General features: G+C 37.7%; 1 protein-coding gene across 1 annotated transcript in view; it reads right to left on the bottom strand.

Annotated features, from left to right (window-relative positions):
• Positions 1-22,301, bottom strand: part of PIK3C2G (phosphatidylinositol-4-phosphate 3-kinase catalytic subunit type 2 gamma) — a 375,313-nt gene that overhangs the window by 314,628 nt on the left and 38,384 nt on the right. The window contains exons 5-8 of the mRNA XM_056134595.1: positions 20,623-20,725; positions 14,954-15,024; positions 9,599-9,662; positions 5,376-5,380 (exon numbers count right to left, since the gene is read on the bottom strand). Coding sequence (XP_055990570.1) covers positions 5,376-5,380; positions 9,599-9,662; positions 14,954-15,024; positions 20,623-20,725 — 243 coding nt within the window. The remainder of the gene's footprint in view (positions 1-5,375; positions 5,381-9,598; positions 9,663-14,953; positions 15,025-20,622; positions 20,726-22,301) is intronic.

The raw sequence follows: 22,301 nt of genomic DNA, 5'->3' as shown, positions 1-22,301 counted from the left end.
CCAATGTGGCACTCACTAAAATCTCAGGGCAAGGATGAATGGAGATGTTACTGGTGCCTGCTCGAGGAAATTGATGAACAACAGGATGACAGTGATACAGTGAATCTTAAAATTAGTTCTTCATCCATTCCACATATTTATCTGTTCTTGAGAGAAATCAGATACTACGCATGTCTAGATAACTAATAAAATGATAATTAAAAGTGACAGAAATGATGAGAATGTGTGTGTGTATGTGTGTGTGTGTGTGCGCGCGTGCACGTGCATATGCGCACGAGTGCTATGGTTGATTTTTCATTCCTTCATATTTTTTCCATTTCAGACATTTTTACTTCTTCAAATGTGTTGTTTATCGGAAGTGACTGAAAGGAAATGTAGGATTGAGCGCCATCACAGAAATGACCTTTAGAGAGAAATGGTTGAATGACTATTACTTCTTCCTTTTTTTCAACCAGTCAGTAGTTCCCATGAAAGAAGTCTATCCAGAATGCTCAAGATACATTATGGAATACAACATGCCTATAACAGAGGGGGGATTGTAGGAAATAATTTATGTGAACTTCTTGATTTCCTATAAAACCAGCACAACCAACCCTGGATCCCACCAAGCCACACCCAGTCATGCCTCTCAGAACTCTGGACCAGACACTCCTTGGTAAATTGTGTTGGTTCCCTCAGTATGTATTAAACTCCCCCAGGAGTTGGTCCTGCCTGGGTGCATGATGTCAGGCCCTGACTTCCATCATGATGCACCAAGGAACAGAAAAAGAAAGAAACAACACAGCACCCTGGAGGCAGTGGCTGACCCTTAAACAGAAATCCCTTGGCTACAAAAATGAGTCTATCTGAAGACATGATTGGTTGTCTACTATTTGAACCCCACCAAATGTGGCTTGGTACTCTTGGAGAATGAGTAGGGAGTGTTTTATGATGTGTCATTCAAAAGGGCAGGTGTGTGCTCCCATGTGTGAGCTATACTCCCCAGACCCCTGAGGACCCTGTGTGGCCAGCCTGAGTATCTCTGAGTGTTTCCCTGTATTTCTGGGGCAGGCCACCCCACACATGAACAGCAACAACATCAGTGAGACTATTTGGGGTTCTTTTTGTTTATTTTTTAATTTTTTAAAAATTTTATAAGGTAGTTACAATATTTGATTACACTTAATATTCAAACACCAATCCCACCACCATTATACCTTCCCACCACCATATTTGGGATGTTTCCATCCCTGTCCTAAAAGCAGAACTGAAATATATTTTGTATTGTTTGTTATGAAAAACTTCTGAAAACCCTACAAAAAAGGTATTCATAGAGTAATCAGTGTGAAGATTTTCTATTTTGGCAGAGTCCATTAAGACCTTCTTTAAGATATCACTAACATGTTGTTAAAAGTTGAGCACTGCGAACTTTCACATATATATATATATATACATACATATATGTGTAGCACTGTAGCACTGTCCTCCCATTGTTCATCGATTTGCTCAAGCAAGCACCAGTAACATCTCACAACAAATTGTGAGACTTGTTGTTACTGTTTTTGGCATATCAAATACATCACCGTTAGCTTGCCAGGCTTTGCCGTGTGGCAAGATACTCTTGGTATCTTGCCGGGCTCTCCGAGAGGGGTGGAGGAATCGAACTCAGGTTGGCCATGTTGGCTGCGTGCAAGGCAAATGCCCTACTTGCTGTGCTATGGCTTTAGCCCACATATATATGTATATTTACTATATATATATATTTCCCTTTATGATTGGTTTTGTATCATTTGAACCCCATCAAATGTGGCATGGTACTCTTGGAGAATGAGTAGGGAGTGTTTTGTGATGTTTCATGGGGCTGCAAATGTGGTCACACAGTACAGGAATAGGTTCACTCATGCGTGAGGCTTGGCCCAAGCATGTGGGGCGGGGCGGTTGGGTTCTGGAGGTTTTCGATTGCCAGGGCTGGGTCCTTTGGGATGGGGAGGTGTCATACCCACCTCCCTCTGGGGTGCCCTGAGTGAAACAGCCTGGTACAGAGTCCAGTGGCATGGTTATGGCAAGCTTCTCATGTTGCTCTCTTCTGGGAGAGAAGGACATACAATCTAGGTGGTAGCTGATGATGAGATTATCTGGTGTCTTATGGGTGTGACCTCTGGGTCACGGAAGTGAGACTATTTTGAATAATAATAAAAAATAATCTAGATTGTTGGGATGACACAAAGGGGATAAGAGTCCCAGTTTCTTATAGCGGGCAAGCAGGTACTGCTGAAGCAGGAACAGTTACAGGAGCACTCAGCTAGCATAGGCCACACTGTGCAGTCACAGAATAGGAACTGCATGATGGAGAAGTAAGTCTCCTAAAGTACCCTAACAATAGGGATAGCACAAACAAAACCCACAACCCAAATCTTTACTGGATTTAATCAACCCTTCATTTTATATAGTGTGGCCCACTTACTGGTCAGCATAGTATTTACATCATTTTCTACTGTTGTTCTATAGATGCTCGAGCTGGCCCAGTAACGTCTCCATTGGAGACTTTGTTGTTACTGTGTCTGGCATATCGAATATGGCTAGCACTGAATAAAAAATTGGGACTCCCACCAAAAGTGCAAGATAGAACAAACCATTGTCACTAGCTGGAGTAAGTAACAAAACCAAATTAAAAGATGCCATGGTGTTATAGGAAAAAGCCAAAAAGAAATTTTAAATAACTGTGTGATTAACATGTTTTAGAACCCAGTGAAAAATATGGACAGACTCCAGACTAAATGGAGAATTTCAGCAGAGATGGAAATTATAAAATGAAATGATAAAAATATCATGATATTCAAAAATAGAATTTCCTCAGATAGATACCAAATGATTGGATTCAACTTAAAAAAAAGCATTGATGATATTGAAGGTTGATCAAACATAAAGGGTACAAAGAGTGAGAACTAACAACGCAGCGTTTAAGAGATGCCAGTAGAAGTTTATACAAAATTGGGGCTCTCTAAAGACAAGAGAAGGGCCAAAAAAATAATAAAGAGATAATGGACAATATATATGAAAGTGGAGACTGCCACTGAAATATATAGGGGCATGCATGGCTTTCTAATTGAAATTGCCTGGTTAATGACATTGAAGTCATTTTTAAAATCTTTCCCAAGAAGAAAATTCTAAAGAATTGGTTTCTCAGTTCTAAAGACTAGTGAACTTTATCAAACATTTGAGGAGGAAATGAAATAAAGCTTTATCTACTATTCTTTGAGAGTAAGAGGTAGACAAAAACCTTCTCAAAATATTCTCTAAGAGTGTTATTATTTCAACATTTCATAATTAAGTACATTAAAAAAAGTAAACACCAAGATGTCATTTAAAACTACATATGCAAATATCCTCAGCAAAATTGTGTTAATTGAAGTCATGAAAATATAGAAAAAATCCAATTCCCCCTAACTTTGGTCTGCCAGAGTAATGCAAAGATTTTTTAAAAATTTTTAAAGAAAAATGAGAAATTCCCTATGCTCATCTGGGTAGACGTAAATAAAAATTTGACAAAATTAATTAATCATTCGGAACATATATTTTATTAGCAAACCAAGAATAGAAATAAGATTCTTCTCCCTAGTAAGAATCAATTCATTTTATGCCATAATTACATAGCCTCCAAATAATTTTATACTTAATGCTGAAAGAACGTAACTTCCTCCATAAGATTAACAACAAGGCAAGGTCTCTACAAAAGTAAATCTCTGATTTCATGATGCCTAGAATGGGAAGGAGACTCTTGGGCACTTTTTGGTGTAATAAAAATGTTTTATATCTTGATTTCAGTGGTGTTCATCTAGGTACATGCATTTTTAAAAAATAGTTATACTGTACAGTAAACATGAGTATTTTATGTAAATTAAGCTTGGAGAAAGTTGATTTAGTAACTCAGACATAATAAAAGTGAAAAGACAAGCCACCAACTGGCAAAAGTTATTTACTATGCACAACCGAAGGAGAGTAAATATAGAAATAACTCCCATGAATCCATGTGGAAAAGCTAAATCTAGAAAATTGAAAAAAAATTGAATACGTAAATTATCAGATACAAACTTGGGGTTGCACTTTAACATAGTAAATAATTGCAAATTTATTATTTTTCAGGGAGATTAAAATTGAAATAAGAAGGCATTGCATCTGTCTCATGTAGGCAAAAATTTAGAAGCTGGACTCTATCACAGCTTGCTGAAAAATGCAGCCTTCTTTGTGAGATGTGTATGATCCTATTTAAAATTATTCAGTAGTGGGGCTGGAGAAATAACTTACTGGAACGAGTGCAAGCTTTGAAAACGGCACCGCTGTCTCTCCTGAGCACCACCAGATCTGACCCCCAAAGTAAAGTAAAGAAAGAAAAACGTGGAGCAATAGCACAGCGGTAGGGCGTTTGCCTTGCACGCAGCCAACATGGCCGACCCGAGTTCAATTCCTCCGCCCCTCTCGGAGAGCCCGGCAAGCTACCGAGAGTATCTCGCCCGCACGGCAGAGCCTGGCAAGCTCCCCGTGACATATTCGATATGCCAGACACAGTAACAACAAAGTCTCCAATGGAGACGTTACTGGGCCCGCTCGAGCAAATCGATGATCAACGGGAGGGCCTTTACCTTACCTTACCTTATTACCTTTTAAGTCTATGATCTTAGTTTCGTACCCTAGAAAACATCTGTGTATTAACTCAGAAAAAATAAAATAAATACAGATTTACTCTAATCCCTGTACTGTAGCAATGAAATCAAAACCACATAGAGCAACGTGAATAAATCTTAAGGGTAATATGTACATAAGTAAGTAAAAAATAAAACAGGGTTCAGAAAGCACTCATTGTTTGATTGCATTTAGTTGGCATTAGAAAGGAGACCTAAAACTTGCATTGCTTATGGCTTCACTACAAAATACTTGCACCAGAGGATACAATACTTCTCAGGTGGAAGGAAAGAGATGAAGTGGCAGCCAGATTCCATGATAATGACAATATCTTGTTTTCCTAAACGTGTTGTTTAATAACAGCCCTTGCTATGTTATTAGTATTTACTTTGTATGTTGTGGAGTCTTTACGTATTACGTAAATAAATCACTTCACAGATTTCAAGAAAAATGTCAGAACATGTTATTCCTTGGGCAGAATCCTTCAAGACTGTTTGATCTTACTTGGAATACTAATTATGTTGGCTGGCGATTATCTTCCTTTTTGAAGACCTACTCTCATTTTTATTCTTAAAGTCTGGTAGAGTGCTATATATAATTGCTTTGACTTTTAACTAGTTTCAGTCTGCCCTTTCTTTCTGTGAAAGGATCCTTCAGTTCTGCAACTGTGCTCTGTTTTCCTTTTGACTGGACTTTATCTCCTTCCTCTTCTTGACTTCTCCTTTTGTGACCTTTCAACTGGTCCTCTTACCAGTTCTTTTTATTCTGTTTTCTTCTTAAGGTTATTTTGCTCCTGGATTACTTTTTAAATCCTATCGTGGATGCAAATCAGTTTTGTGACATTTTGACTTCTGCCTCCATTTCTCTAGTTAAGTATTAGCATTCAAAATAGGAACTATAATGGTGATAAAATAACATAGTACTTGTCTTTTCTTGAATACCTTTTAATCTCCCAGTCACTATATTATATTATATTAGGCACAATCCATTGATCACGATCACAATCACAATCATCCTGTTGTTCGTCGATTGCCTCGAGCAGGCACCAATAATGTCTCCTTCGTCCTAGCCCTGAGATTTAAAAAAGTGCCATATTCAAGGCTCTTTCAGGGTTAGGAGAATGAGACCCATCATTGTTACTGGTATTTGGCATATTGGGTACGCCACGGGGAGTTTGCCAGACTCTGCTATGTGGGAAGGTTACATTTGGTAGCCTGTCAGGTTGTCCAAAGTAAGAATGAGATAATAAGTTGTCGCGCATGCGGCCACGCTCTTCTGGAAGCTGGGTTTTATAGTCTCTGGGTCTTGGCCATTGATGGGATTACACGGCGCTGGGGGTCAGTTGGTGGGTGTGACCCCTGCCTACTGGAAGATGGAGGATCTGGGTGGAGGATGCTCAGCCCCGATCTGAGCAGGCTTGGAGATCTCAGCCCCTGGACCCGCATGCCTTTGTTCCTGTGCCGGTACCATCATGTTTGTGGAGAGTGGTCTCAGCATGGTTGTGACTGGTTCTGGAGGTCTTTGGCTGCCAAAGGAGCTCCAGCAGCTGAATCCATTCATGGTGTCATTAATTTTTTAAATACTATTACATTATATTTTATTATCTTTATTGTAGAGATGAATAATATGAACACTGAGATGGTTTAATGGAAAAAAACTATAGTAGCAGAGCTTTGGCATATATATCTGTCCAAAACTAGAATATCTGCTTCTGAATTCTATCCGTTACTGCCACTCTACTTAAATTACATTCAAAACTGGGACTTGCGAAAAATCCAAGTAGATATTTTTGTTATTAAAAGAGCTTCAGTTCTCAGAGATATATATATATATATATATATATATATATATTATAAAATAACTGTGTTCCCCCTTTGTACATATATTCATTATTTTATGCCTATCTCCATGGAGATGGATTTTGGTGTAGGGTAGGGAAAGTGTGAGACCTGCATTATTTTGCTTTTCTCACTGAGTTATTTGTTTTTCGCATATTCTTTTGTTTACCTAGTTGGCATAGCAACTGAGTCATGAAATAGAATGATAAAGGGTTTGAGTGTTTTTAATGCTTTTCAGACCAGAAAGAGCTTCATAAACTCAAAATTTATGTTGGAACATAGCTATTTCTTAATCCATATTATTCTAGTTTATAATTAGTTTGACAGTTATTAGGTTCTAATATAACTTAAAAACCAGTGGTAGAGAATGATAACTTTCTCAAAGAGTCCCACTTGGTATTTTATTGACTTTTAGAGGCTGAGATTATGGGTTAGTAGGGAGAAGCAACTTTAATCAGAAGATTTCAATCTAAGTGATGTGTTAGATTGTGAAATTATTTAATAATGCTTGTCACTGTGTATATAGCACTCCTGAATACGACTCTGTATACATCATTTGTGTAAACTTTCTATCTTTCAAACTTGATACTCAGCAAAGTCAGAGCAAGGACCTAACACAATTTCTGTTTATTTCAGTTAGTAAAAAGTTCAATAAAAGCCTCAAATAATATCTTTGAGGAAAATTCTTACTGTTTCTTTTATACTTAACTTCTTTTGAATGTTGCCAGTGAATATATAATATAGAATGAATATAGAAATATTCCTTAACTTTTTTTAATCTCTTAGTATAATAGAAAAAGTGAACAAAATGCTTTGTACATATAATGTATATGTACATTACATAAAATAATCATTCAACAAATGTAATTTAAGCCAGAATGTTAAAAATAGAAATAAGTCAAGCACAAATACATCAGATGGCCACTCCTAAAATAAGTAAATATTAAAAATTTAAATCTGGGCCGGTGAGATATTACAGTGGGTAGGGTGCTAGCCTGGCATGTAAGTGACCCAGGTTTGATCTCCAGTACCCCAATGGACCTCTGAGCCTGCAAGGAGTGATCCTTAAACGTGGCTCACTGCTACTCAAAACAAGCAAACAAAATATCAAAATCTCATTTTATTTTTCTTTTGTTTCTTTTGTTTCTTATGTTTTTAATTTATTTTTTATATTTTGGTTTTTTGGGTTATACCTAGGAGCTACTACTGACTCTATACTCAGTAATTACTTCTGGTGGTGCTCAGGGAACCATATGGGATACTGGGGATTGAATCTGGGTTGGCTTCGTGCAAGGCAAATGCATTACACATTGTACTACCACTCTGGCCCCCAAATCTCATTTTCTTGAATGGTTTATGCCCCCAAATCATGGCCTCTGTGGTTTAGTTATAAAATAATTCAGGTGTGGGAAATTATAACTCTTTAACTGTACTTCTTTATATGGTGCCATCTCTTTAGTCATATTTCAGCAGATTGCAATGGGCAAGGATTTCCTTGAGTGCGGAGAAAATGTTGGGGGTTTCTATATCTGGAAATAAGTAACTTTGAAAACTCCTCAACTACTTGTGTCTGTTTATAAAAAGACATGATATATCAGTGTATTGAGACATTAAATGATTGAAATTGACACATATGTGGATTTCTATAACCTCTAAAGAATGGCTACATGTAGTCTGAGGATACTGAGTTAAAATAAGGTCTTATTGTATCCACATAACTGGGCAATTTTAAATTATATAAACTGTCCAAACAATTCACGGTGTTGAAGAATAAAGCTGAAAGAAGTAGCGATCACACTTTTGTGAGATTTAAAACAATCTCTTCGAAAATTGTTTTTTACATTTGTATTTTATTTAGCCTTTTTTCCTTTTCCACATATTAAACGTCCTGTTTAAGAATAAATTCAAGAGAAAAAAATGGAGTTAGCATGAAAATGTTACACTTTGGGAAGGCATATGAGGCACGTATTTATTTGTCATCCTCGTGGCTTGAGATATTTATAGGGAATTCACACATGGTTGATATCTACATTGAAATATGTTTTATTGTTTTTTCTGACTATTAGTATTAGAAACAGTTGCTTCAGATCTGTGTACTTTCATGTGTATCAAGAGGATAATTAAATGTGTATCAAAAGAAAAATTCAGTCCTCCGTTGTTTTATAAACATTCCCATATAACTTTCAGTAAGCATTTGTTTTGTCTTTGGCAGACTGACCCTTTCTGAGAAGAAAAAGCTACAGTAAAATTTCTGCCTCATGGTGGCTGTAACTTGGGTACCTAATAGTGGATCAAATCTCAGTAGCCTTGGTCTGAATTTGATTTTTTCCTGCCAAGCTAGTCTCTGTTCTCCATTATTTCAGTGTCATCTCCATTCACTCATTCCAGCAGGAATCTGGAGGAACTGTATCTCCTCCGTTAATTTGTTGCCCATCGTCTTTCACCAGATTGTATAAATTTTATATTTTTGCCAGTCTTGATCTGTCCCTTTCCTGCCTTTCGTACAGTCTTTTGCCTGTGTTTTTATGACCTGTTAGAGGTAATAAAATGTTCTAATCACACATATATTATAGTCTGTTGCCTGTATAATGTATAAGTCATCAGCTGATGGATTAGAAAATCATTAGGTTGCCCCGTTAAAACCCTTTAAAAACCTTTGTAACTTGACCCCTGCTATTAACCTCTTTTATTCTGCCTCTTTCTGGACTCTCACCTTAAAGTCTAATTATAGGCATTCCAAATTATCACAGTTTCTGATTCAAATCGGGTTCTTTGCTAACTGTTTCTGTTCATGGTCTTCGCTAAAAGTTAGCCCTGTATATTCCTTTCCTTCCCAAACCCCTTTGATGACTGACATATTTTTTTTATCACTCAGATTAGATAAATCAATCTGATAATCTTTTTTCACATGTCCTTTATACTTACAGATTACCCATGACACATACATCTTTCCCGTAGTTTTTTGCAACAACATAATGAAAGTCCCTCAAGTATAGCCCCCTTTTCTTTCTTTTTATATTTATAGAAACTTGTGAAATTTTAGTGAGAAAATGATGTAAATACTTATTGAACCGGTACATGTATCAATAAAAATAAAATACCTGGGTTTTCAATAGGTATTTCAGATGGCAGTCATACTTTTTGAGTACTGTTGAGAGGCACTGTCTGAAAAAAAAAAAAACATCTTTGTCTAAAATTGTACTTTGATTGCCTGATTCCCATAACCAACCTCCACTACCCGGGTGTCACTGGGCTTACTGTCTACAGTCCCAGAAGTTCACACCCCAATCCAGAGCCCTTCACTGTTGCCAAGGCACTCACAGTTGCTGCCACCATTACCCCGTCCTGAAGCCAACCTTTATCACTACACAGTCACCTTCAGCTGGTGCTCTCAAATATGTAGAAGTGAAACCATACACTCAGTACCAATCACAGTGATAATGAGGCAATCAAATGGGAAATCAAAAAGTACCTTACAGCAACTAAAAATATAAATATAACACATCAGAAGTTATGTAATATAGCAAGAGGAGTGCTTATGGGAACGTTTAAAGAGAAAATGCCTTACATACTGAAAAATAAATATCCCTTCCAAACCCAGCTTTATATATTAAGTACTATAAATACAGGAACAAGCCATGCCTAAAGTTATTAGAAGGATTAGAAATAAATAAAAGACAGATTCAAACAATGATAGAAATGGTCAGTGAAACTGACCAATCAATGCAGAAAATGCTTTTGAATAGATAAATAGAGTTGGCAAAACTTTAGCCAAACTTGCTAATAAAAAAGGTGATTTAAGTAAAATTTGAAATGAAAGAAGAGATACAAGCACTGGTATGAGAGAACTTAAAAGGGTACAGTAGACTTGTCTGAACATCCATCTGTCAGCAAATTAAATAGAAACAATGAATAAATTCCTATAAAAAATAGCCTACCAAATCAGAATTGTGGAAACATAGAAAAACTGTACAGAGGCTGGAGTGATAGTACAGAGGGTAGGGCATTTGCCTTTAACTTGGCCGTCCCAGGTTCAATTCCTGGTATCCCATATCTTCCCCCAGGCATCACCAGGAATAATTCCTGAGGGCAGTGTCAGAAATAACCCCTGATCATCACTGGGTGTGACTCAAAAAGCAAAAACAAAAACAAAAAAAACCAAAAGAATCACCTGTACAGATCAACAATAAAGAAACAAGTCAATGTTCCCAATGATAATAGATGCTGACAGAATGAAAACTGAATTCAAGTACACAACAAAAGGATCATGCACCATGAACAAGTCAAATTTATCCTTGGAATCAATATAGTCAACATACATGAATCAATAAAGACTATACCTCTTATAAATACATAGAATGAAGAGGGACCAGAAAGCTAGTACAGTAGGTAGAGCACTTGGCTTGCACGCGTCTGACCTAAGTTTAACACATCACAACTGTTAAAATGGATATTATCAAAACCGGATGAAGAACAATGGTGAGTTTAGGTGAAAAGAAATTCTCATGACTTTGTATTAGGAATATAAATTTATAATCTGAAAAGCAGTATAGAATCTCCTCAAAATATATTGAGAACTGGTCCATAATGGGAAGCTTGCTACTGCAGAATGGAAGTAGATTGGTGACAAGAACACTATGGTGAACGTAGATGGAAGGGGTCACTCTGGAGGGAATTAGGGGACATCAGAAAAACTGGGGACATTAGTAAGGGAAGTGGACACCAGTGAAGGAACTAATACACCTGAAACCCAATCATAAATAGCTTTGTGACTCACAGGGATTTCAACTAAAAAAACTTAAAAATACAGTTATATGATCCAGCAATACAACTCCTAGGCATGTATTAAAAAAATTAGAAATTACTATCTGCGAGCCAGAAGGCAGTACAGCAGTTAAGGAACACAACTAGCACTCACTCTCCTCTTTCCTTAACAGCACGTGGTTCCCCAAGCATTGCTGATTGTAGGTCTGGAAGATTCTAAACACCGAGCACCATGGGGTGTGTCCCTGGAGTATCCCAGCATCTCTGGGATGGTTGGGATATCCTGACACTACAGAACCCAAGTAGCTGGATCAGTGTGCCCTTGTAATGGCAATAGCCTGTGGCATCCCCAGACCTCCTGAAAAGGACTTGGGAGCCCCTAATGCCTGCCCCCACCAAAAAGAAAAAAAATATATATCTTCATTGCCAAAGTCATGGCTGTCTTATTCACATTAGCTAAACCATGGGAAATCCTTATGTGTTCAGTGAGAGAATGGACAAAGAAAATGTATTTAGTTATGCACTATGAAATGTTATTTAAACCAAAAAAATTTTTTTACATGTACAGTAACATGAATGGATCTTGAAGACAATATGCTATGTGTTCAAAGTCAGACACTGAGTAACAAAGTTGATCTGATCTTACATATATGTGAAATCTAAGAACATTAGCATCATGGAAAGAGAGAGTGCATTGGATATGCCAGGGCTAAGGAGTGAGGGAAAGAGGAGAAATTTGTCAAAGGATACACAAGCTGTTGTTGCTTATAATATGTTCCATGGATCTAAAGAATTACAAGGGACTATAGCAATACTGTAATGTGTATCTGACAGTTTCTAGGAGGGTAGAGCTTTGTGTTCTGAAAGATGGTAATTCTTTGAGAAGAAGGACATATTAATTTTAACTGTGGTGGATATTGGTTATCAAAGTCAATCAATATACATATTGAACTGCACATCATTTTGCATATCAACTATCAGAGATTCCATATCGATTTACATAGCAAATATTGCATATCAAATATCAATATGGCCAAATTGTTCACCTTGACTTGATATGGTTGTCTTTCAGTTCTAAGTAGTGTCACATGTTGGGGAGGGAGAAGCAAGGTCTACACTGGCGGTTTTGAGATTGAGAATCCATCTGTGCTCAAAACCATTTGAAAAGATAAGAGGTGGAGGCAAAGTCCAACTGGAGTGAAAAGGGAAGTGATGTGACTTTGAGGCACATCAGGGACATTCATTAGCTCTTTGATGGTTGGCGGAGTTGTTTACTTCTCTGTGTTTTGATTTCCTTACCAAGTAGGAGTACCACTGGGAAAGAGTGTTCCCCCGAGTTGTATTCCACGGCCCGGGAGTTGGACGGAAGAGGGTGGAGGAGTTCAGTTTGGGAGTTAGCCTGTGCAAGGGTGGTTTCCTCCTCACTGCAGCAAAGATCAGTAGCACTGTACTGCCGCACTGTAGCACTATCGTCCAGTTGTTCATCAATTTTCTCAAGTGGGCACCAGTAACGTCTCCATTGTGAGACTTGTTACTGTTTTTGGCATATCGAATATGCCACGGGGAATTTTCCAGGTTCTGCAGTGCGGGTGGGATACTCTCGGTAGCTTGCCAGGTTCTCTGAGCAGGATGGAGGAATCGAACCCAGGTATCCGCATGCAAGGCAAACGCCCTACCCTCTGTGATATCGCTCCAGCAGCAAAGATCTAGTGTACCTAATTTACCTCTGCAGGCAAAGAGCTCTCACAGTCATGTAGACACTAGCCTTCTGGACAGGGGAGGGAAAGAGAAGGAGGGACCGGAACAGAATGCACTGGCTTCCTCTCAGCTGCTTCTCAGTCTTAACCGAGCCTAGGGCTGTTAACAGCATCTTACAAAATCTGAATCCTCCTCAAACTGGTACAAAATAGTTTTTTGTCTTCTAGAAATTTCACACTTTTAAAATTCATTTTAGTTTTGGTGTCTCTCTCTACAGTTTTTTAATACATAATTTTAGAATAAGAATCATATATATGATATATATGCATATATATCACATATATGTATATATGTGTATATACATGCATACACATGTATACACATATACATATACAGATATGTATATATGCACACATATACACATATGTATACATGTATACATATATACATATACATACACATATATGTACACATATATGTAAACATGTGTGTATATATGTATGTATATGTGTACAGGTATGCATATATATGCACATATAGCACAGCGGTAGGGCGTTTTCCTTGCTCGTTGTCAGTCTAGCCAACCCGGGTTCGATTTCTTCGCCCATCTCAGAGAGCCCGGCAAGCTACCCAGAGTATCTTGCCCATATGGCAAAGCCTGGCAAGCTACCTGTGATGTAATCAATATGCCAAACACAGTAATAACAAGTCTCACAATGGAGACGTTACTGGCCCCGCTCAAGCAAACTGATGAACAACGGGAGGACAGTGCTACAGTGTAGCATACATATATGTATATATATGAGTATATATAATAATTCTTATTTTAGGACTGGGGATGTGGTTCAGTGGGAAAGCTTTTTTCCTTGTGTGTTTGAACTCAAGCCCTGGCACCACACACATCCACACAAATTCTTTTGGAATAAGGAAACCAGTCTATGCTTATCCATATCTTGATGGGCGACCATACAGATCTATGTTAAAAACTAAACATTAGAATCAGATTTTTTTCTAAATGTCATTCCTGTCCTGCATTGTTCTATGATTTTTATCATGGGGCTGGGTATTGGGGGGGGGAAGGGGAGAAAATGAGAGGAATGTGTGAAAAACACAGTAGTTGAATAAAATATGACCTTTGCAAATTTTAGACAAACCTGACTTCAGTCTTGAACTGAGTGGCCTTGGGAAGGTTCTTAACCTTCTAGAAATTCAGTTTTCTTGATTCTGAAGATGGTATATAGCAAGAATGTCAGGGGAAATTTAGATTAGGTATGTACAATGTGCAATAACTCACTCAACGGTAACTATTATTGTCACTAAAATCATTTTAGTCATCTTTTTTATATCAGATTTTTGCTTTAGACATTTATGACATTTACATTACCCATAGCCCATTTTTATCTTGTTCAGCTCAGAACAACTTTGATTACAGATAAATCCTAACTGTGGCATATTCTCCAAACTTAACTTCCTGAAAGCTCTATTATTTCAAATAACATGCATATTTAGATAACAGAATAAATTACCTTATGTTCATTTGCTGTCACAGGAATTTTCAATTTGAATTTATACCACCTTGTTTAGGTCCTACCTTATTTTTCAGTGAATTCCAGAAAATAATTTAACGAAGTAGATGGTGAAATTTAAAGTATGGAAATTCAGTTACACTAAAGTGACACATGCAAACTTAAACTCATAAAATGAATAAGAACTTGAAAAACCCTTGAAAATGTAATAAATAAGGCAGAGATATTTTTAAATTAATGTTAGATTTTTCTGGAAGGTGCTAGCAGCTCTTCAACTATATCTGAAAGCTGTGAAGAATAGATAATTATTAACAGAATTTGCCAAAGGGTAAGATTAATTAAAAATATAGTAACTTCCATGGTATTAGTGTAAGGACAGTTTTTACAATCAAGTGCAAAAGTATTGTGATTTGTCACTTGAGAATTCAGCCAAAAATGTAGTATTGGAACAGAAATGAAATGTCTTACCTGGGTACTTTCCAAATGTGCATAAATTTTAGGAGTTGGTTCAGATAAAACTGACTGTGGTCATCTTCATGCTGTAGAAGGCAGAATATATTAATATTTATAGAGTGAATTGAAATGAGTACTAGATAAAAATAGATCTGTAACTTCCTGCTGTCATTTTTGTCACCTCTTTTGATAACCCTCATTCATCATCTTAATACTTTGTTCTAAAGAATTTATAAGACTCTTCAATGTAAAAGTATTCTTTGCAAAGGTAAAATAGAATGCGATGCTTTGCTCATGGATAAACCTCAAGGATAGTAGAAAATACCCTGGCGTCCCCAAGGTCAAACTCTAGTTTCTATGATCAGGAAGACAGTGTGTCACATACCACTTCCCCCACATTTTCTTTACATTTAGAGCAAGGAAAGTTGTAACTGTTTAAGACTTAACAACTTGCCAGATCTGCCAGTGAATTCCTAATGCACTCCCCTTTTATTTTTTATTTTTTAAGCTTGAACACATCTTGTCTCAAAAATGTCAGAAGAGAACTGTCTATTTCACCATCATTAAATTGTTTTAATGAATGACAACCTTTCATTAACTATTGATAGGTACGAATTCCCAAGGACCATAGTGCTCTACTTGTTTGGGGTCATAACCAGCTGTGTTCAAGGTTTACTCCTACTCTGTACTCAGGAATCACTCCTGGCAGGGCTCAAGAAACCATGTGTGGTGATGTAGATTGAATCCAGGTCTATTGCATGTAAGGCAAGTTCTAAACTCGCTGAGATATCTCTCTGGTCTGGAACATTTAGATGAGTAATTACTACTTATTCCCAGAGAAAGCCCAGTGGCACCTGGCAACTGAAAATTGACACACACACACACACACACACACACACACACGCACGCACACACACACGCACACATACACACATTACCTTTAGGATTTATGAAAAGCCTATGAAAATCCACAATACTTCTTGCTAATTCCATTATTAACAATATGATGGCATCTACTTGAGAGCTCAGTGAGCTTAATGCTTTTTTGGTGCTATAACCTACTATGGCAACTACCCATGCAATTTATTTTTATAATTGACTATCAAAGTTTCTTAGGGAAAACATCAGAAAAGGAAAAGTCTTTTATAGACTTATTGACAAAGGAAAATTAATTTTTATATTGGGTTGTTTACAAGTAAGAATGAAGCTAAGTTACATGGGTGGAATAATATCTTCACTGTAATACAGTACTCTGAGTGCATGCTACTAGAAAGAAAAAAGAAAAAAAAAGGCTTTAGGATTTTAAGAAACTTGAAAATAGACTTTTTCTGGACCAAGAGAGAAAACTTCAACTTTGTATACGGAAAAGGCTTCAAAAAAAAAAAAAAGAAAAGGAAAATAAAATGTGAAACTGACCAAAAAGAGGTAGTAAAATTCGAACTATAATGTTTGGCATAATTATTTCAGAAGCTAGAACCAAAAAAGCATATATATAATGTCTTTTCATTTTTTCTACATAACATAAAATACTCACTTTATAACCACTCAGCTTCCAGAAATGTTGCGGAGTGGAAATTTACCTTTGTCATATCTTAATGCCACTGGGAACAACCCAAGTAGCCCAAGCACCTCTGGGTGTGGCTCAACATGATATCTCCCTCAATCTTAAAAAAAAAATCATCTTATTTAAAAATAGACATGGGGGGGGCGGAGGCTGGAGCAATAGGACAGTCTTGTAAGCGGCCTACCCGGGTTCAATTCCCGGGCATCCCATATGTTCCCTTGAGCACCGTCAGGAGTGATTCCTGAGTGCATAGCCAGGAGTAACCCCTGAACATTGCTGGGTGTGGCTCAAGAAGAAAAAAAAAGACATAGGGCAGGATAGATAGTTGAGGTGTTAGTTGAGGATAGATAGTTGAGGAGTTGAGGACCTTTGCTCCTGTGCTGACCTCTCTTCAAGCCCAGGCACTCCACATTGTCCTCTAGCGCCACCTAGAGTGACCCTTCTGCACACTCAGCACAGGCATGCATGGGCCCAAATCTGATAACTAAAGAAGCACATAAAAATGAACAGAGCTCTCTTCTTTCAAAGCACAGACATTTATTGGACTTTTAAGTAGATATCTCTGTGTTGTGTCTCTTTTGCTAAGATATATACTACCTCCATATTGAGTAAATACTAGGATGTCTTGTTTGATTCCATAACTTTAGTGTCTGATACATAGTAGGTTCTCAGTTACTTCTTCAGTGGGTAAAAGGCTATGAATCTATGCGCATTTATTTTCTAACCTCTCTTTCTAAATTGGAAGCAGCACTGTAGCACTGTCATCCTGTTGTTCGTTGATTTGCTCGAGCGGGCACCAGTAACATCTCCATTGTGAGACTTGTTGTTACTGTTTTTGGCATATCAAATATGCCACGGCTAGCTTGCCAGACTCTGTCGTGCTGGTGGGATACTCTCGGTAGCTTGCTGGGCTCTCTGAGAGGAATGAAGGAATTGAACCTGGGTTGGACGCTGAGCAAGGCAAAAGCCCTACCCGCTGTGCTATTGCTCCAGCCCCTGATTTTATCTTTTAATGGACTCGAGCAGTGCCTGGAAGTAGACTCATAGATTGTTGATTTATTTGGTTTGGGGCCACACCTGGTGATCTTCGGTGCTTAATCCTGGCTCTCTTCTCAGGGATCTCTCTTGGTGGTGCTCAGGGTCCATAAGCAATATCAGCCAGGGTCATCTATGATGAAGACAATCACCTTCACCCCTGTAATATTTCTTTGCCCAAACCCTTATAGATTTAAATGATTTCCTCTTATGGAATGAGAATGAAAAAGCACCCTGGAAGAGCTAGGACATGGGGACATTTAAGAGGCCTTTGGCTTTGTCTCTCACCTATGTAGACACCGCCACTGTTTTCTGAGTAAGAGCTGGCTAGATCCCTGACACTTATGATCCAAGAGCTGAGATCTTGATGCTTTTGTTCCCTCTAACATTCCTTGAACTAGAGCTGGAGCAACAGCACAGAAGGGTAGGACATTTGCCTTGCACATGGCCAACCCGGGTTCAATTCCCATCATCCCATATGGTCCCCTGAGCACCGCCAAGAGTAATTCCTGAGTGCACAAGTCAGGAGTACTTAACTCCTTTGCATTGCCAGGTGTGACCCAAAAAGCAAAAAAAAAAAAAAATTCCTTGAACTAGTAACTTGTGTACAACCTATTATATAGCACTTTCAACACTAAATACTGAATATTCATTGAATAGAGAATTTGTAAACATCTTATCATCTAATATGCTATAAACTATGTTTTTTTCTTGTTTGAGGGCCACCTCTGGTGGTGCTCAGTGTCTTACTCTTGGCTCTGTGCTCAGGGGTCAATCTTGGTGGAGCTCCAGGAACCACGTGGGCAATTGAGGAAGGAATCTGGATTTATCCCATGCAAGGCAAACACCGTACTGCTGTAAAATCTCTCCAGTCCCATATTATCAACTTTTTAAATAACAGTAAATAACAGTCTCAATGTTAGAAAAGGTGCAGTGAAGGAAAAAACATTTTTACTCTTTGTAAATTGAATTGGTTATGCAGAAGTCTCCTGAGCCTTGGACAACCATACAAGTTAAATCCTGCTATGACTTAAATGACATGTTGAAAACATAGCCCTTTCTGGGGCTGGCGCAATACCACAGTGGGTGGGGCATTTGCCTTACATGCGAACAACCCCGGTTCAATTCCCAGCATCCCATAGGGTCCCCTGAGCACCGCCAGGAGTAATTCCTGAGTGCATGAGCCAGGAGTAACCCCTGTGCGTCGCCGGGTATGACCCCCCCCAAAAAAAATTGCCCTTTCTAGTGGCAGCTATGTGCTTTATATTTAGAAAAGAAACTTGCTTGTCTTTGGACATGACAATGGTGATAATGACCCACAGATACTGCAGTGACTGGCAATACACAACAATGACCAAATTAGCTGCACTTACAAATCTCATCTCTTATTTACTAGCTGTGAGCTAATGGGCCACTTGCTTAATCTCTTAGATTTTGAGTACTTTTGTTTCCACAAAATAGAAAACAATAGCAATTATCACTTTACTGTTGCTTTTAGTCCAGTATGAGTTAATATGTGTAAAGCAGATGGGATATAATCTCTCATGACTCACTGATAATGCTCCAGAATTTGGGGTGTGTGAACATAGTTGTTAAAAAAACTACACATAAAAAATTACATATATGCAAGAATTTTTCCCAATTCAGTTTCTTTGAATTTGTATCTCTAAGATTAAATATAGCCTTTAAATGTTGTGTATTTGTTATGTAACTTTGCAGCATGAGATACAGATTATTAAAACACCCTGCTTAAGCCAACTTGGTCCAATGCCAAGGTTTATTGCTTGCCAGTTTTATGTCTATGATTTGGTGAAAATCATGAGCTATCTTGTCATTCAGCTTCCTTACTATCAACAATATATGCCTAAAGTGTTCTGTTGATGAAATGTAATGCAAATGTTAAAGTCCCACACATAAAATACTGGCTTGCATATATCGCTGAGAATATAGACCTATGATAGAATTAAAAAGGAACACCCCAAACTGACACGTAACTGATACATTAATGATTTGTAAATGACAGCCTATGAAATATCAACATTGATTAGCAAAAAGCAATGGTCTAAACTGGAATAAAGATGAAAATCATGCATTTTTATACTTTTCTTCTGGCGTGTAAATGAAACGAGCTTCTTTCCATTTTTACCTCAACAGTGCTGAGACTTTGCAGACTCGAGTTATCTAGAATGGGGGGAATTCTCTGTGATTTCTAACATTTCCTTGTGGAGACCCTCACATGCAGTGCTCTGGAACTGTCAGCCTGGGCTGAGTTTGGTAACAGTTTCCAAACGATGTTTCTAAACAGCTCTCTTTTGGCCTCATTATGTTAGATTCACATAGATAAATTGCAACCTAATGCGCCATCTGACATTTTTTATGATGAAACATCAAGACTAGGGGGAAAAGAAGAGTCCTGCGCTAGAAATTTGTTATCTGATGTAAATGACAGGGAGATGGAATTTTTACATAAAGTAGGTAATTGGAAGATTCTACAGATAAAAGCTGTCCCCCAAATCAAAGTTCACCACTGCATACTATGCAATTTGGCTCTGCAGTAACTCGAAACACCATACAGGGAATAAAATCCTTATTGAGCAGCATGAAACAGTCATTAAAGCATAGTATTCTTTTCTAGGTGGTTTTATTATATACACATTGTGACTATTAATCTGTCCTGGTTTAAAATGCACTGTTACTGACCAAAAAAGATTCAAATAGAATAAGAACTATGTTATTTTCTGCCATCTATGATTTCCTCTCCACATTGTCTGTTCTATTCACTTCCTAATGGACCCACGTTAATATGAATATGAGAAGCATAACAGATTTATTACAAATTATTTTTCCACAAGACCAATTGACTTGTTACTATATTGAAGTCACAGTAATGTGTTCATGTAATTGCTGCAGTTCAAATTGTTAACAAGCATTTAGTTAAATATGTCATTCTGTTTCAATAAATCTACTCAAATTAACATGCATCCATTAATCTATGCAATTCCAAAGTGGCAAATTTCATAAATGTGGGAATACTGTCCTTAAAGCGATTAGTTGAGCAATCAAAACCTGTGCTAAGAAGACTTACCATTCGAGATAACTTTCCTGGTGTTTCACTCTTTTTCTGTAGGTGAAGTTGAATAGTCGATTTATCTTTCTGAAATATTCTGTGGCTCCCCAAAGAGTGATCACTGAAGATGGAAAAAATTGAACATAACAATTTCTTCCATAATTTCCCAAAGTAGGTTTATTTCCCTCTAACTTAATTGCATTTCATATTTGGAAGTTAGCCTGGTAAAGATTTTTAATGAAAGGTAAAGGTAAAAGGTAAAGGCCCTCCCGTTGATCGTCGATTTGCTCGAGCGGGCCCAGTAACGTCTCCATTGGAGACTTTGTTGTTACTGTGTCTGGCATATCGAATACTCTCGGTAGCTTGCCGGGCTCTCCGAGATATTGCAATTATTTTCAAATGTAATACATTACAAAATGTTTATAATAAAATAAATTATATATACACAGCTTGTTTCACCCAGGCATCTCTAAATTGAGGACAGAATGCTTCTGGGAGGTCTAATTGATGCTCCAAAATGTATGTGGGGACCATGGTAACTAAAGAAGTAGAGCACGTAGAGCATTGCAGTGGAAATATCCTGGGCTTTAGAGAAAGACCAACTAGCTTTCGCTTCAACTAGCTATCACTCAGACCCTAGGGATGCTAATTAAACTGTCTGAAACGTAATGTTTTTCCTTCTAGAGTTGAGATAATAATATCTACATCAAAGAGTTGACAAGCAGATTAAAATGAAAAAGAATATTTCTATCTGTGTCATAAATTTTTACTGGCATCCTTATGGTTTATATCCTTCTTCTCTTATTCCAACATTTCCATGTCTGTAAATATTTGTTAAAAAAAATTAAATGATGGGCATTATGGGTTAATGACTTATTTAACAATTTATTTTAAATACCACCAGCTTCCTCTTTGAATAGAAGGTCTTAATGATTTTTTTTTTCTATATGAGCTCTCTAGCCTTTGATTTTGATACATCTATCTGGTCATCAAAAAGAATGAAGTATGTTATTGCACATTGGTACATTGTTTAATGATCTTAGCTAAATAACAATGGATTTCAGGAGAATAAAAACTGTATTAAAATTTCAGAGCCCTTCAGGGCCCCTTCCCGGGGCTGTGCATCTAACTAGATCCCCTGAGAACGGCTTCTTTTCACCCTTGGTCTGTGGGGGATGGGAATTGAGGCACACCATGTGAAAGCAAAGCTGAACTGTTCTGGGCACCCTCTCCTCATTCATCCAAGTACCTACCTGGCACAGGGCCCTTTCCCGGTGCTATGGCCGCATTAGCGGCCACGAATTATTCTCCCCCTACATATCCCATAGGAACCATAAGATACCCTCTTAGATGGAACTTTCACTAGGTTAGCTTAACCACCAGAAACGCATTAGCCATTAAGCCCATCTCAATTCATTCTGCATTTCAAGCAGAATAGTAACAATGAGTGTGAAGTTCTAAACCACACAGGTCACAATTGGTAAAGCAACACAGAAGCCCACCAAGCTTACTTATTGAAGAGGCTAGCCCAGAAGACACCAACAGTAATGAAGTACTAGACAACCTCTCTGACAAGGAATTTAGAAGGGAGCTACTGAGTATGCTTAGTAAGCTAAAAGAAACAATGGAAAGCAATGCCAATAAAAGACGAGGATTTGAAGGTATAAATGAGGAAAATATAAACAAAATTGGAAACG

Source organism: Sorex fumeus, unplaced genomic scaffold (assembly GCF_029834395.1).
Source record: "Sorex fumeus unplaced genomic scaffold, SorFum_2.1 ptg000100l, whole genome shotgun sequence".
NCBI classification, from domain to species: domain Eukaryota; kingdom Metazoa; phylum Chordata; class Mammalia; order Eulipotyphla; family Soricidae; genus Sorex; species Sorex fumeus.
Note: the sequence above shows the minus strand (reverse complement) of the source record. Positions and strands in the feature narration are given on the sequence as shown.